At 43.8% G+C, this 14,408-nt stretch overlaps 1 protein-coding gene across 1 annotated transcript; it reads left to right on the top strand.

The window, feature by feature from the left end:
* Positions 1-11,564: 11,564 nt before the first annotated feature.
* LOC127298406 (uncharacterized) lies at positions 11,565-12,287 on the top strand. The gene has a single exon (XM_051328267.2). It carries the CDS (start codon positions 11,638-11,640, stop codon positions 12,145-12,147), a length of 510 nt encoding a protein of 169 aa, XP_051184227.1. The 5' UTR covers positions 11,565-11,637; the 3' UTR covers positions 12,148-12,287.
* Positions 12,288-14,408: the final 2,121 nt, after the last annotated feature.

Genomic DNA, 14,408 nt, shown 5'->3' with positions numbered 1-14,408 from the left:
ATAGGAATAATTCTGGTAACAACTATAGGCCATATCCTTCTAATAATGGTAATGGTTATGGTAATTCTTATGGTAATTCTTATGGTAATTCTTACAACAATAATAGGAGTGTACCCTCTGGTCTTGAAGCCATGCTTAAAGAATTTATTAGTACACAAACTGCTTTTAACAAATCTGTTGAGGAAAAGCTTGGTAAAATTGATATTCTTACTTCTAAGGTTGATAGTCTTGCTGCTGATGTTGATCTTTTAAAATTGAAAGTTATGCCTAATGAAGATAAAGATATTAAGTCATTTGCTACAGCAAACGCTATCCAAGTTCGAATTAATGAAAATATTAGATTGATGGCTGAATTGCATGCTAGGTGGGAAAGAGAAGAAAATGAAAAACTTGCTAAAGAGAATAATGTAGCTAAAGTTTGGACTATTACCACCACTAGTAATTTTGATGCTTCACATGTTGCTAAACCTCCTACTATCAATGGTAAAATAATTGGTGTTGGCAATGTTTCTACTCCTAGTGCAAAGCGTGCAAACCGCTGAAAGCTCATTGAAACTGCTTGTGATAAAACTGCTGAAATTTTTCAAAATATTGGGGACAATGATCCCATTGCTGTAGGTCATAATGGTTTAGATTTTGATGATTGTCACATCTCTGAAGTTATAAAGTTCTTACAAAAACTTGCTATAAGTCCCAATGCTAGTGCTATAAATTTGGCCTTTACAAAACATATTACAAATGCTCTCATAAAAGCTAGAGAAGATAAACTAAAACTTGAAACTTCTATTCCTAGGAAGTTACAAGATGGTTGGGAGCCCATCATTAAGATTAAGGTCAATGATTTTGATTGTAATGCTTTATGTGATCTTGGTGCAAGTATTTCTGTTATGCCTAAGAAAATCTATGATATGCTTGACTTGCCGCCATTGAAAAATTGTTATTTGGATGTTAATCTTGCTGATAATGCTATAAAGAAACCTTTGGGGAGGATTGATAATGTTCACATTACGGTTAACAATAACCTTGTCCCCGTTGATTTTGTTGTCTTGGATATTGAATGCAATGCATCTTGTCCCATTATATTGGGAAGACCTTTTCTTCGAACTGTTGGTGCTACTATTGATATGAAGGAAGGTAATATTAAGTATCAATTTCCTCTCAAGAAAGGTATGGAACACTTCCCTAGAAAGAGAATGAAGTTACCTTATGATTCTATTATTAGAACAAATTATGATGTTGATGCTTCATCTCTTGATAATACTTGATTCACACTTTCTGCGCCTAGCTGAAAGGCGTTAAAGAAAAGCGCTTATGGCAGAAAACCCATTATTTTAATAAAACACTTTTGTTTTATATTTGAGTCTTGGAAGTTGTTACTACTGTAGCAACCTCTACTTATCTTTATTTTATTGCATTGTTGTGCCAAGTAAAGTCTTTGATAGTAATGTTGATACTAGATTTGGATTACTGCGCAGAAACAGATTTCTTACTGTCACGAAATTGAGCAGACCCGTCTGTAGGTAACTCAGAAAATTCTGCCAATTTACGTGCGTGATCCTCAGATATGTACGCAACTTTTATTAAATTTGAGCTTTTTCATCTGAGCAAGTTAAGTGCCCCAGAAAAATTCGTCTTTACGGACTGTTCTGTTTTGACAGATTCTGCCTTTTATTTCGCATTGCCTGTTTTGCTATGTTTGATGGATTTCTTTGTTCCATTAACTTTCAGTAGCTTTGTGCAATGTCCAGAAGTGTTAAGAATGATTATGTCACCTCTGAATATGTGAATTTTTGATTATGCACTAACCCTCTAATGAGTTTGCTTTGAGTTTGGTGTGGAGGAAGTTTTCAAGGGTCAAGAGAGGAGGATGATACACTATGATCAAGAAGAGTGAAAAGTCTAAGCTTGGGGATGCCCCCATGGTTCATCCCTGCATATTTCAAGAAGACTCAAGCATCTAAGCTTGGGGATTCCCAAGGCATCCCCTTCTTCATCGACAACTTATCAGGTCACCTCTAGTGAAACTATATTTTTATTCAGTCACATCTTATGTGCTTTACTTGGAGCGTCTGTTTGTTTTTATTTTTGTTTTTGTTTGAATAAAATCGGATCCTAGCATTCTTTGTGTGGGAGAGAGACACGCTCCGCTTTTGCATATGAACACATGTGTTCTTAGTGTTACTTTTAATGTTCAAGGCGAAGGTTGAAACTGCTTCGTTCATCGTTATATGGTTGGAAACAGAAAATGTTTCATGTGGTAATTGGTATAATATCTTGAATAATTTGATACTTGCCAATTGTTGTGCTCATATAGATCATGTTTAAGCTCTTGCATCATGTACTGTGCACCTATTAATGAAGGACTACATAGAGCTTGTTAAAATTTGGTTTGCATGATTGGTCTCTCCGAGTCTAGATATTTTCTGGTTAAGGTGTTTGAACAACAAGGAAGACAGTGTAGAGTCTTATAATGCTTGCAATATGTTCTTATGTAAGTTTTGCTGTACCGGTTTATACTTGAGTTTGCTTCAAACAACCTTGCTAGCCTAAGCCTTGTATTGAGAGGGATTACTTCTCGTGCATCCAAATCCTTGAGCCAAAAACTATGCCATTTGTGTCCACCATACCTACCTACTACATGGTATTTCTCTGCCATTCCAAAGTAAATTACTTGAGTGCTACCTTTAAAATTTCATTCCTTGTCTTTGCAATATATAGCTCATGGGAAAATAGCCTTAAAAACTATTGTGGTATTGAATATGTAGCTCATTGGGCCGCTAACTAAAGCCATGAATCATGGTGGAAGTTTCAGTTTGGACATCAATCCTCAATCTCTTATGAGAATACTATCTGTTGTTGAATGCTTAAGCATTAAAAGAGGAGTCCATTATCTGTTTTCTATGTTGTCTCGGTATGGATGTCTAAGTTGAGAATAATCAAAAGCGAGAAATCCAATGCGAACTTTCTCCTTAGACCTCTGTACAGGCGGCATAGAGGTACCCCTTTGTGACACTTGGTTGAAACATATGTTATGCAATGATAATCCGTGTTAATCCAAGCTAATTAGGACAAGGTGCGAGCACTATTGGTATTCTATGCATGAGGCTTGCAACTTATAGGATGTCTTATACATAACACATATGATTTATTACTACCGTTGACAAAATTGTTTCTATGTTTTCAAAATGAAAAGCTCTAGCACAAAAATAGTAATCCATGCTTCTCTCTGCGAAGGGCCACTCTTCTACTTTATGTTGAGTCAGTTTACCTACTTCTTTCTATTTTAGAAGCAAACACTTGTGTCAACTGTGTGCATTGATTCTTACATGTTTACCTATTGCACTTGTTATATTGCTTTATGTTGACAATTATCCATGAGATATACATGTTGAAGTTGAAAGCAACCGCTGAAACTTATATCTTCCTTTGTGTTGCTTCAAAGCTTTCTACTAAGAATTTATTGCTTTATGAGTTAACTCTTATGCAAGACTTATTGATGCTTGTCTTGAAAGTACTATTCATGAAAAGTCTTTGCTATATGATTCAGTTGTTTATTCATTGTCTTTAGCATTGTTTCGAATCACTGCATTCATCTCATATGATTTACAATAGTATTGATCAAGATTATGATAGCATGTCACTTCAGAAATTATCATTGTTATCGTTTACCTACTCGAGGGCGAGTAGGAACTAAGCTTGGGATGCTTGATACGTCCCAAACATATCTATAATTTCTTATGTTCCATGCTACTTTTTATGATGATACTCACACGTTTTATACACACTTTATGTCGTTATTATGCATTTTCCGGCACTAACCTATTGACGAGATGCCGAAGAGCCAGTTGCTGTTTTCTGCTGTTTTTGGTTTCAGAAATCCTACAAAGGAAATATTCTCGGAATTGGACGAAATCAACGCCCAGGGTCTTATTTTTCCACGAAGCTTCCAGAAGACCGGAGGGGATACGAAGTGGGGCCACGAGGGCCCGTACCCATAGGCCGGCGCGGCCAGGGAGGGGCCCGCGCCGCCCTATGGTGTGGGCCCCTCGTCAGCCATCCGACTCTGCCCTTCCGCCAATTTATAGCCTTTGTCGCGAAAACCCCTGTACCGAGAGCCACAATACGGAAAACCTTCCAGAGACGCCGCCGCCGCCAATCCCATCTCGGGGGATTCAGGAGATCGCCTCCGGCACCCTGCCGGAGAGGGGAATCGTCTCCCGGAGGACTCTTCATCACCATGATCGCCTCCGGATTGATGTGTGAGTAGTTCACCCCTGGACTATGGGTCCATAGCAGTAGCTAGATGGTTGTCTTCTCCTCATTGTGCTATCATGTTAGATCTTGTGAGCTGCCTATCATGATCAAGATCATCTATTTGTAATGCTACATGTTGTGTTTGTTGGGATCCGATGAATATGGAATACTATGTTAAGTTGATTATCAATCTATTATATGTGTTGTTTATGTTCTTGCATGCTCTCCGTTGCTAGTATAGGCTCTGGCCAAGTTGATACTTGTAACTCCAAGAGGGAGTATTTATGCTCGATAGTGGGTTCATGCCTCCATTGAATCTGGGACAGTGACAGAAAGTTCTAAGGTTGTGGATGTGTTGTTGCCACTAGGGATAAAACATCAATGCTTTGTCTAAGGATATTTGTGTTGATTACATTACGCACCATACTTAATGCAATTGTCTGTTGTTTACAACTTAATACTGGAAGGGGTGCGGATGCTAACCCGAAGGTGGACTTTTTAGGCATAGATGCATGCTGGATAGCGGTCTATGTACTTTGTCGTAATGCCCTGATTAAATCTCATAGTAGTCATCGTGATATGTATGTGCATTGTTATGCCCTCTCTATTTGTCAATTGCCCAACTGTAATTTGTTCACCCAACATGCTATTTATCTTATGGAAGAGACACCACTAGTGAACTGTGGACCCCGGTCTATTCTTTTACATCTGAAATACAATCTACTACAAACTTTGTTCTTTACTGTTCTTCGCAAACAAACATCATTTTCCACACCATACATTTAATCCTTTGTTTACAGCAAGCCGGTGAGATTGACAACCTCACTGTTATGTTGGGGCAAAGTATTGTGATTGTGTTGTGCAGGTTCCACGTTGGCGCCGGAATCCCTGGGTTGCGCCGCACTACACTCCGTCACCAACAACCTTCACGTGTTCCTTGACTCCTACTGGTTCGATAACCTTGGTTTCACACTGAGGGAAAACTCGCTGCTGTACGCATCACACCTTCCTCTTGGGGTTCCCAACGGACGTGTGTCAACTGCACGTCAGCAATATGTCGTGCAACTGAGTCGATGAAGTCTTCGAGTACAGCGAAGAATTCCAACCGAAGGAAAAAAAACCAAATAGTGAAAGTGGATGCCGCCAAATTCTTGATGAAGAAATAGCCGAGCCCCCGAGCGCTGCTGGGGTGATGTCATGATTGTTTCTTATACGCCGTGTCGCAGTTGTGACCCGGGGCGAAGACGTTGTCGAGCCCCCGAGTGTTGCTGAAAACGTTGCGTCGAAATAGTGCTCGCCTGTTTTTGACTTCCACTAGAGAATTCGATGAAACTGTCGACCCCATTGAAGCTGAATCCATTTGAATATTAAGTCATTGAAGATTACGCCATGAGAGATAAAGTAATTGAAGATGAATCCAAGATGAAATATTTGAGATGAATCCATATTGAAAATTACGCCATTAAATATGAAGCATATATTGAAGCTGAATCCGCTGATATCATAGAGGACGAATACATTGACCTGAAGAAAATAAATCCAGTAATAACCGTAGAAGATGAATCCACTGACCCGAAAACTCATCGGTAGTATTTTAGAATAATATCCATATAGATGAATCCGAATAAAATAAATTCACCGAAGAAGTCAAATCCAATAAGCCGGTGAAGATAAATCCATGAGCCAAAGAAAATAAATCCACTAAGTCGGGAAAGATATATCCAGAGCTGAAGAAAATAAATGCACTGGTGTATTTGCGGTAACGATGTAATGGCCAGCCCCGAATGTCGGGTGTATTTGCTGTAATATTGTAATGACACAATGATACGTCTCAAACGTATCTATAATTTCTTATGTTCCATGCTTGTTTTATGACAATACCTACATGTTTTGTTCACACTTTACATCGTTTTTATGCGTTTTCCGGAACTAACCTATTAACGAGATGTCGAAGTGCCAGTTCCTGTTTTCTGCTGTTTTTGGTTTCAGAAATCCTAGTAAGGAAATATTCTCGGAATTGGACGAAATCAACGCCCAGTATCTTATTTTTCCACGAAGCTTCCAGAACACCGGAGAGAGACCAGAGGGGAGCCAGGGGGCCCCACACGCCAGGGCGGCGCGGCCAAGGGGTGGGGCGCGCCCCCTAGTGTGTGGCCCCACCAGGGCCCTTCCGAGGCTGCCCTTCCGCCTACTTAAGGACTCCGTCGCGAAAACCCTAAAAGAATAAGCCACGGGACGAGAAAAGTTACGCAGCCGCCGCCATCGCGAAGCCAAGATTCGGGGGACAGAAGTCTCTGTTCCGGCACGCCGCCGGGACGGGGAAGTGCCCCCGGAAGGCATCTCCATCAACATCACCGCCATCTTCATCGCCGCTGCTGTCTCCCATGATGAGGAGGGAGTAGTTCTCCCTCGAGGCTAAGGACTGTACCGGTAGCTATGTGGTTCATCTCTCTCTCCCATGTGATCTTTATGTGATCATGAGTTTTATGATCTAGTTGAATATCATCTATGTGCTACTCTAGTGATGTTATTAAAGTAGTCTATTCATCCTTCATGATGTAATGGTGACAGTGTGTGCATCATGTAGTACTTGGTATAGGTTATGATTGTGATCTCTTGTAGATTATGAAGTTAACTATTACTATGATAGTATTGATGTGATCTATTCCCCTTTCATAGTGTAATGGTGACAGTGTGTGTGCTATGTTAGTTCTCGGTCTAAATTGCAATGATCTATTATGCACTCTAAGGTTATTTAAATATGAACATCGAATGTTGTGGAGCTTGTTAACTCCGGCATTGAGGTGCTCTTGTAGCCCGACACATTGAATGGTGTTTGTCATCCAACAAGAGAGTGTAGAGAAAGTAGTATTTGTTTATTCAGTTATGTGATCAATGTTGAGAGTGTCCACTAGTGAAAGTATGATCCCTAGGCCTTGTTTCCAAATACTGCGATCATCGCTTATTTACTGTTTTACTGCATCTTTACTTCCTGCAATATTACTACCATCAACTGCACGCCAGCAAGCTATTTTCTGGCGCCGTTACTACTGCTCATATTCATTCATATCACTTGTATTTCACTATCTCTTCGCCGAACAAGTGCACATATACATCTGACAAGTGTATTAGGTGTGTTGGGGACACAAGAGACTTCTTGTATCGTGATTGCAGGGTTGCTTGAGAGAGATATCTTTGACCTCTTCCTCCCTGAGTTCGATAAACCTTGGGTGATCCACTTAAGGGAAAACTTGCTGTTGTTCTACAAACCTCTGCTCTTGGAGGCCCAACACTGTCTACAGGAAAAGAAGCGTGAGTAGACATCACACAACCCCCGAATATTCGGGTATGGCGAAAGTAAATAAATAATTGAATCTTGGAGGAAGAGGAAAACTTAGCTTTTTATGGGGTGCGGCGAAGCCGATTTAGACGCAAGTCGTGTGTCGGATGCAGTCTGTAGTCACGCGGCGCCTGGCCAGAAGTAGTAGATGTGGCCGACATAGTCGATAAGGAGGATGCAGTCGATGTGGCGGATTCACGACGGACGAGCCCCTAGCGTGAAGAGTGCGCTATGTCGAGTGCGTGACGGCGGACGCATGATGGCGAAAACAGGGTCGACTTAGCAAAGTCGTCAGAGCTTGTTTCGATCTGCAGTTATATTATGATGCAAAAAAAAACCGCGCAAAAAAATACCAGCCAAAAGATATTTGCCGAAATATTCTTTGCGTAATTAGAAATATAGCACCTGGTACTTCGTCCTTGTATTTGATGAGCGGCGTAGTCCTCCAACGTACCGGATGTGTGGCCATTGAATCTGGTAGATGCGTAGCAGCTCCGCTTTGTTTGTGTATGCTCCTGAATTTTTCTTGGTCTGCCAACTCCTATATTGTCTTGGACTCATGATCGTTTACATGCATAAAGAGCAAAGATATATGTGCATAGGGATTAAATCGGGCCTAAAATAATTGATGATTAGACTAAATCATAAGAGACTGATCAATATAAGAGCAATGAACTGATCGGCCACGACCGCGCAATGGGACGCTGAGTGCTTTGCATAATGCACGTTTGCTCGTGATATCTTTCTTTCCTCGTAACTTGGGTACGTGAGTAGCAAGCAAGTATGTCGCCAATTGATGTCGGCATGTGGTGCCTTGGATTTCTCTTGACACCTCGAGTACATGTGATGGACGTGGTGCTTTACCAGAGAGCACTGGATATCAACCGATTGGACAGCCGTGTTAGCCAAAAAAAGAAGTAATTTTTTTTATGTTACCGTCTGTAGTGTCCATGAGAGCTCGTATTCGTCTACTCCAATCTATAGTATTCTTGTTCTAATCCAGTCCTCACGCCCGAGACTTGCTTCTTTGCTGATTTTGCCTACGTTCGGCTCCGCATAAGCGCCTCACCAAGCGACCACGTGACTCTGATGGCTTCATGCATGCCAGGCGATCTCCTTCTAGCTGCGTGCCGCTTCTGCGCATCGTTGTTGCTGATGGATCCCGCCTAGATAACGAAATCCAATCGCCGCATTTTCCCACATACGACGTCAATTGACAAGGGATCACCTCGAGTATGCCTACAAATTATAGACTTGAATTTCGGGAAAGAAATAAACAATAGAGATTCCGGGAGCGAAATTGGGCACACGATATACACAGCTTCGGGTCCCCTCGGTGGAGGATCCCTACGTGCTGCTAGCAATCTAGTATATGATCACAATTATGTTTTTACAGGGTGCCGCCGTAGCGGAGCTATGTTGTCTATACGTTGTCCTTCCGTTGGGTGTCCTGACTAGCTTTATATATGCAACCAGCCTAGGGTTTTACAAGAGTCCTAGTCGACTACTTCTTTGGGTTGCCTTCTTGGACCTTCTCCATATTAGACCGAGCCAGGTATACTAATAATGGGTACCCAAAGGATATGCCCATTTCACCAGCACCATTTGCTTTTTCAAGTAAAACTTGGTTCTCAAGAGCAGCACAGGAATTAGAAAGCCCATGAATTTGGTTACCTTTAGGGGCCTCCAAATTCTTTGATTTCTTGAGTTCTTAAGCCTTTTCAAAAGCAGACCTCCCATACCTCTGTATCCTGCTACTCATCCTTATAGCTTGAACATGCCCCCAATTTTTCTTTTCTTTCCAGGCCAGATATGTCAGAGGTTGAGCAGGGAGGTCCACTGAGACACCATACTGAGTGTCATTATCTTTAGCAATATCATCATCAATTTGAGCATCAAACCTTTGAAGGAGGCTCTTCACAATATTGTCTTTAGCACTTCTCAAAACCACTACATAAGCAGGGATAAGTGACTGTTCAATCCCAAGGACCTTGTTTCTGACACTTGCCTCCAAATCTTGAGGAACAACACACCTGGACATAGTTTCCCCCCTAGCAGCATCATGGATAACGTAGTCAGTTTCCATTCTGTTGCTGCCCCCATATCTCTTGTTCTTGTCCAATGCATGGAAGTCATCACCAAGATCATCTTCATCCTCAAGTTTGACTTCAGTGTTGTTCTGATCAGGCTCATCTCCATCATCATCCACCTCTATAACACCCCCCTCAGACTCAACAGAGAAGTCAATCAAGAAGAAACACTGCACCATCTCAAACAACTTGTTTGCAGGTATCTTAGAGACATCCCTCACAGAAACCATTACCCTTACTTCCCTCTAAAAGCTCCTGGAGATACCATGCCAGTCAATATTGACTAGGACCCCAAGGGCAGTGGACACCTGACAGATGGTTTTCCAGGTGAGCCATTTAGCAGGTATCCCAACAATCTGGACCTACACTTCTTGAAATTCTTCATAAGTTTTAGCTTCCCCTTCCCAATTGATAAAGTACACCACCACACCTTTCTTCTTGAGGTTGATAGAAGAATACTCAACCAATTCTTTGATTTTCTTGCTAGGAGGGAACCTAACCAGAAACCTCTTAGCATCAAGCTGCCTAACCTGCCAAAACCAATTCACCTTCCACATTTCATTGAAGTTTTGCTCTAGTTCATTGGCAGAGAATTCACCTTCTTTCACCACCACAATTCCCACATTGTCCATGTTCAGCCACTGTACAGCTTCAGGTCCTTCCACATCCACATGAAAGAACCCCAGACCAGGATTTGCACTCCTCCCCCAATACTGAGTTGTTGGCAAAGGAGTGTACCACATATGACAGCTATCCATGTGATGTCCAGTCCTATTGCCTCCCTTCATATGTTTTGCATGTCAAGGATTTAATGATTTATAGTGTTCAGTACTTCCTTCGATCCATAATAAGTGTTGGAGAGGAATGTTGCAACATAATTCTTAGTCAAGCCAGGCCAGCTGAAAAAATTGCCCAAAAGGAGCGTACAAATCAGAGTGGGCACATTCTCATGTTATTGATGGAAATTTGCATTTGTAAGTTGCAACTCAATACTATGCATGGTCTGAAAATCATGATGGCCCTCGACGGCGCGGCTTGTCCGGAGGATATGGACGCTAGGGCGGCGGCCTAGACTTCTTTGGCGACCGATGTGTCCGCAAGGGCGGCACGCCGCCTGATTCAGGGGACTCGGCGCGGCTCAACCACCCATCTATGCGTGGTGCAGTGGCGGCAGCGTGGGCCATGCTGATCTGCATAATAAGGGAGGTGATCCTATGGTTCTTCTAGCGCCATGACGGTGTTCTGCTTACTGCATGCCCTCTTTGATCTCGTCGGTCACGAGTTTCAGAAGTTTTCTCTGGCGATCTCCATTGGGTGTCTAATGCATGTAGATTGCAGAATTGGATGAAATTCAGTCGTGTGCAATAATTTTCTAGCCGTACGATTTTAGCTGAGCGAGCGCGAAACTTTGGTGTCTGTTGCCATCATGTGACATAACTTTCGAGTCACAGAGTGAAGTCAATGGCGGAGAATGTCATGAAAGTTGATGTTCCGAGGTCATAGTAATGGTAGATCGAGTCTTCCGAGCAATGATGAATTTGCTTGGTGATTTTTGACTCGGCATGTGGGGGCGGGAGAAGTACGAAGTCTTATCTTTCAGGGTGAAAATCTAAGATCTAGTCTTAATTGGTTGTGTCGGACATATGACATCGTTGAAGGCGTTGTTCAGATTTTCTACCAGGTGGTGAGAAGCTAAGATATATGGTGAGGCGACGGAATAGAATTTGGGATACAATTCGCGGGCTCCTACATATGTAGTATGTTCGTGTACACTGTACAGTGTACAAGACACAGACTGGGCCCGTCGGAACCTTCCGAGTCCCCACCGGGGCCTCTTTATATACCGGCAGGCGCGGCGCGCGCCATCGCTCACACCATCTTCTTCTTCTTCCTCCAAAGTCCAAACGCGCGCGCTCCACGGGCTCACTCAGTCCAGCCACCCCACGACCAGCCATGGAGAGCGAGGCGCCGCACCTGCTGCTGCACGGCGTCAGCCTGGACCTCCGCCTCGACACCACCACGCCGACGCTCCACCACCGCGGCGGAGGACGGCGCCCGGCGTCCCCCATCGCCGCAGCCGCCGTCGGCGACCGGGAGGCGTTCGCGTGCAACTACTGCCACCGCAAGTTCCTCAGCTCCCAGGCGCTCGGAGGACACCAGAACGCGCACAAGCTCGAGCGCACCCTCGCCAAGCGCAGCCGCGACTTACCCTCCGGCCCCACCGTTCCAGCCGCGCCTTCCTCTACCTCCCCGGCGTGGCCCGCCCACTGGCTTGACGGCGGCGGGGAGCTCTGGGCGTACCCTGCTTCCGGCGCGGTGGAGTCGGCGACGATGACAGCGCCTGTCCTCGGCATGGGCATGGGCATGGGCTTGGGCTGGGCAGGCGGCGCGACAACGAACGGCGGCGGCATCTCGAACGGGGAGGCGGTAGTGGCGGAGATGGACTTGTCGCTCAGGCTCTGATCGATCGAGCTTAACTAGCCAGTGCACTCGAGCGGCAATATATGCATGCATGCGCCTAGCATGCTAACTACTAGTACTCAAGTACCACTTGGTGTTTAAGTAATTGCTCTAGTGCAATTGATTCTAATTCGATCTATGTATATGGCTCTCTTTGATATATATAAATTAATGGCTAAGCTAGTATATATATGACTATGTATACACTTAATTGGATTATTCAATGGGCAAATCATGTGAACTTGCTATGCACATGCCTCTCTTTGTATACTTTTATCTGCATCCATTGTTGGTCTCATTTATATCAAATATATCTATGCAAGGAAAAATGTGATACATAACATGGCAAATGGAGTGAGAAAATTTAGTACCCAATGGCGCCAACCGATCATTCATGCTGTGTGGTAGTACTTCATCTTAATTTGTTTCCTTTTTCTGATTTCTCTCTACTGCTTGCTGTTACAGAGATAACCACATTTTCAGTGTTATATTCTTCTTGCGACTCTCAAAACACAAACGAAGGTGTATTCTCACGAAACTTCACAATTTGTACAGTGTATTTCCACAAATTAATGCATGCGTGTATTCTTTAAGTTTTGCTATTTAAAACCTGTTAATACTCCAATATACCATATACCATATTGGAAATAAAGAGATCGCTGGAACACACTCCAATATACCATATTGGTACATGTGTAGAAGTGGCTCTTTCAGCTCTACCTAAGTACATATCGATCCTGTGGTGGTGTTGCTGTTGAGCTAGCTAGTGCTGCGTGTACACACTATACGTGTCTGCCGTTGGGTGAATTAACCTTTTCTTTTTTGCTTGTACACGTCTTCTCTAGCTAGCTCCTTACTTAGACGTGAGGTCCGGTTTTTTTCCGGTTTCTTGGAAGTTGCTTGCTCGGCTGAACGAGAGCACCTTTGGTCCATGGTTAACCCCTGACGGCAAAAAACATTGCTTTGCCGCCGTGTCACTGCTGCCTACACCTAGCTACACAGATATCCATGATCTGACTAGATGTTTACTGACCCACACACCCAACTCAATCAACTGTCAACTCAACACATGAGTAGCAGATATGTGATCCACACATCTTCATACCACTATTTTACACGTGTAAACTTTTGTTTCGTCTACTCTGATACCATATTCTCACACTATACTTTTTGCAATAACTAATTCTAATCCACCGTTGGTGTATCAAGATTCGTGAAGGACAAAAGTGACGTAAGTTCTATAGATCAGTTTTATGGAATTATATATGCATATACCGCTAATTATTCGTGTCGCCCCTACGCAAATGGACGATCGATCACAGAGGAACACATAATTTCCAAGCAAGATCCACCGACAAGTTGATCATTTCCAAGTGGTTCCGAAACATGATCTACTATGACAGCGATGATGTACAACAATTGGTAGCTAATTAGTCATGACAAGTTTATAAAGAGGTGAAGACAATAATTGTACGTAGTGTGTGTGGCTGGTGACCTGGTGGGTCATGCTCTAAACTAAGCTAAGGAAGTAGCTCCTCCTGCTGAACAATCCTAGTCCGAAGCTGCTTACCATGTGAATAATTAATTGTGCGCATGACAAGTTTATATCATGCTTAGCCGAAGCCAGTGGTGTTGTATGGGCCATGCCCGGCCTAAACTAAGCTAAGAGCATGTCTAACAGGCCCCGTATTTTTTCGCCCCGTAAAACCCGAGTAGAGGGCCCTGTATTCTGTTTTACGGGGTGGGGATACGGGTTCTGCTAGCTCGTCCGAGTTTTCGGCCCCTCAAAACAGGGTTTTAGACATCAATTTGCACAACAATTTCACATCAAACATAGCACATCCAAAATATATGATGCATAATTGCACTCCCCATCGAATGCACCGATACCGGCGTCCAAATTCACCGCGGAATCGTTGAGCATGTCCAAGTACGATGTTGTGGACTCAACATCGAACACCATGTCTACGTCGATGGTGGTTGGCGGCGGCGCGGGCGGCGCGGGCAGCGCAACGGCCGGAACGGACGGAGGAGGGGTCGTGACCTTGGAGGCCGGCGGAGGCGCGAGGCCGATGCGGCTGATTGCCTTGGTCCGCACCTTGGCCGGCGCCACGCCCCTCGGCCCGGCGGCCTTGGTCTTCACCCGGCCCGTCTTCTTGGCAGCCGGCGGCGCTTCGCCCGGTGAATCGGCGGCCGCCGCCGGTGCTTCGAAGAATTGCTTCGGGATCCTCTTCCTCTTCGACGGGATGGTGGAGGCGATCATG

This window comes from Lolium perenne, chromosome 5 (assembly GCF_019359855.2).
Source record: "Lolium perenne isolate Kyuss_39 chromosome 5, Kyuss_2.0, whole genome shotgun sequence".
NCBI lineage: Eukaryota > Viridiplantae > Streptophyta > Magnoliopsida > Poales > Poaceae > Lolium > Lolium perenne.
This window is presented reverse-complemented; position numbering and strand designations above follow the sequence as displayed.

Coding starts and splice junctions, on each gene's coding strand:
- LOC127298406 (XM_051328267.2), top strand. CDS start 11,638: ATGGAGAGCGAGGCGCCGCACCTGCTGCTGCACGGCGTCAGCCTGGAC.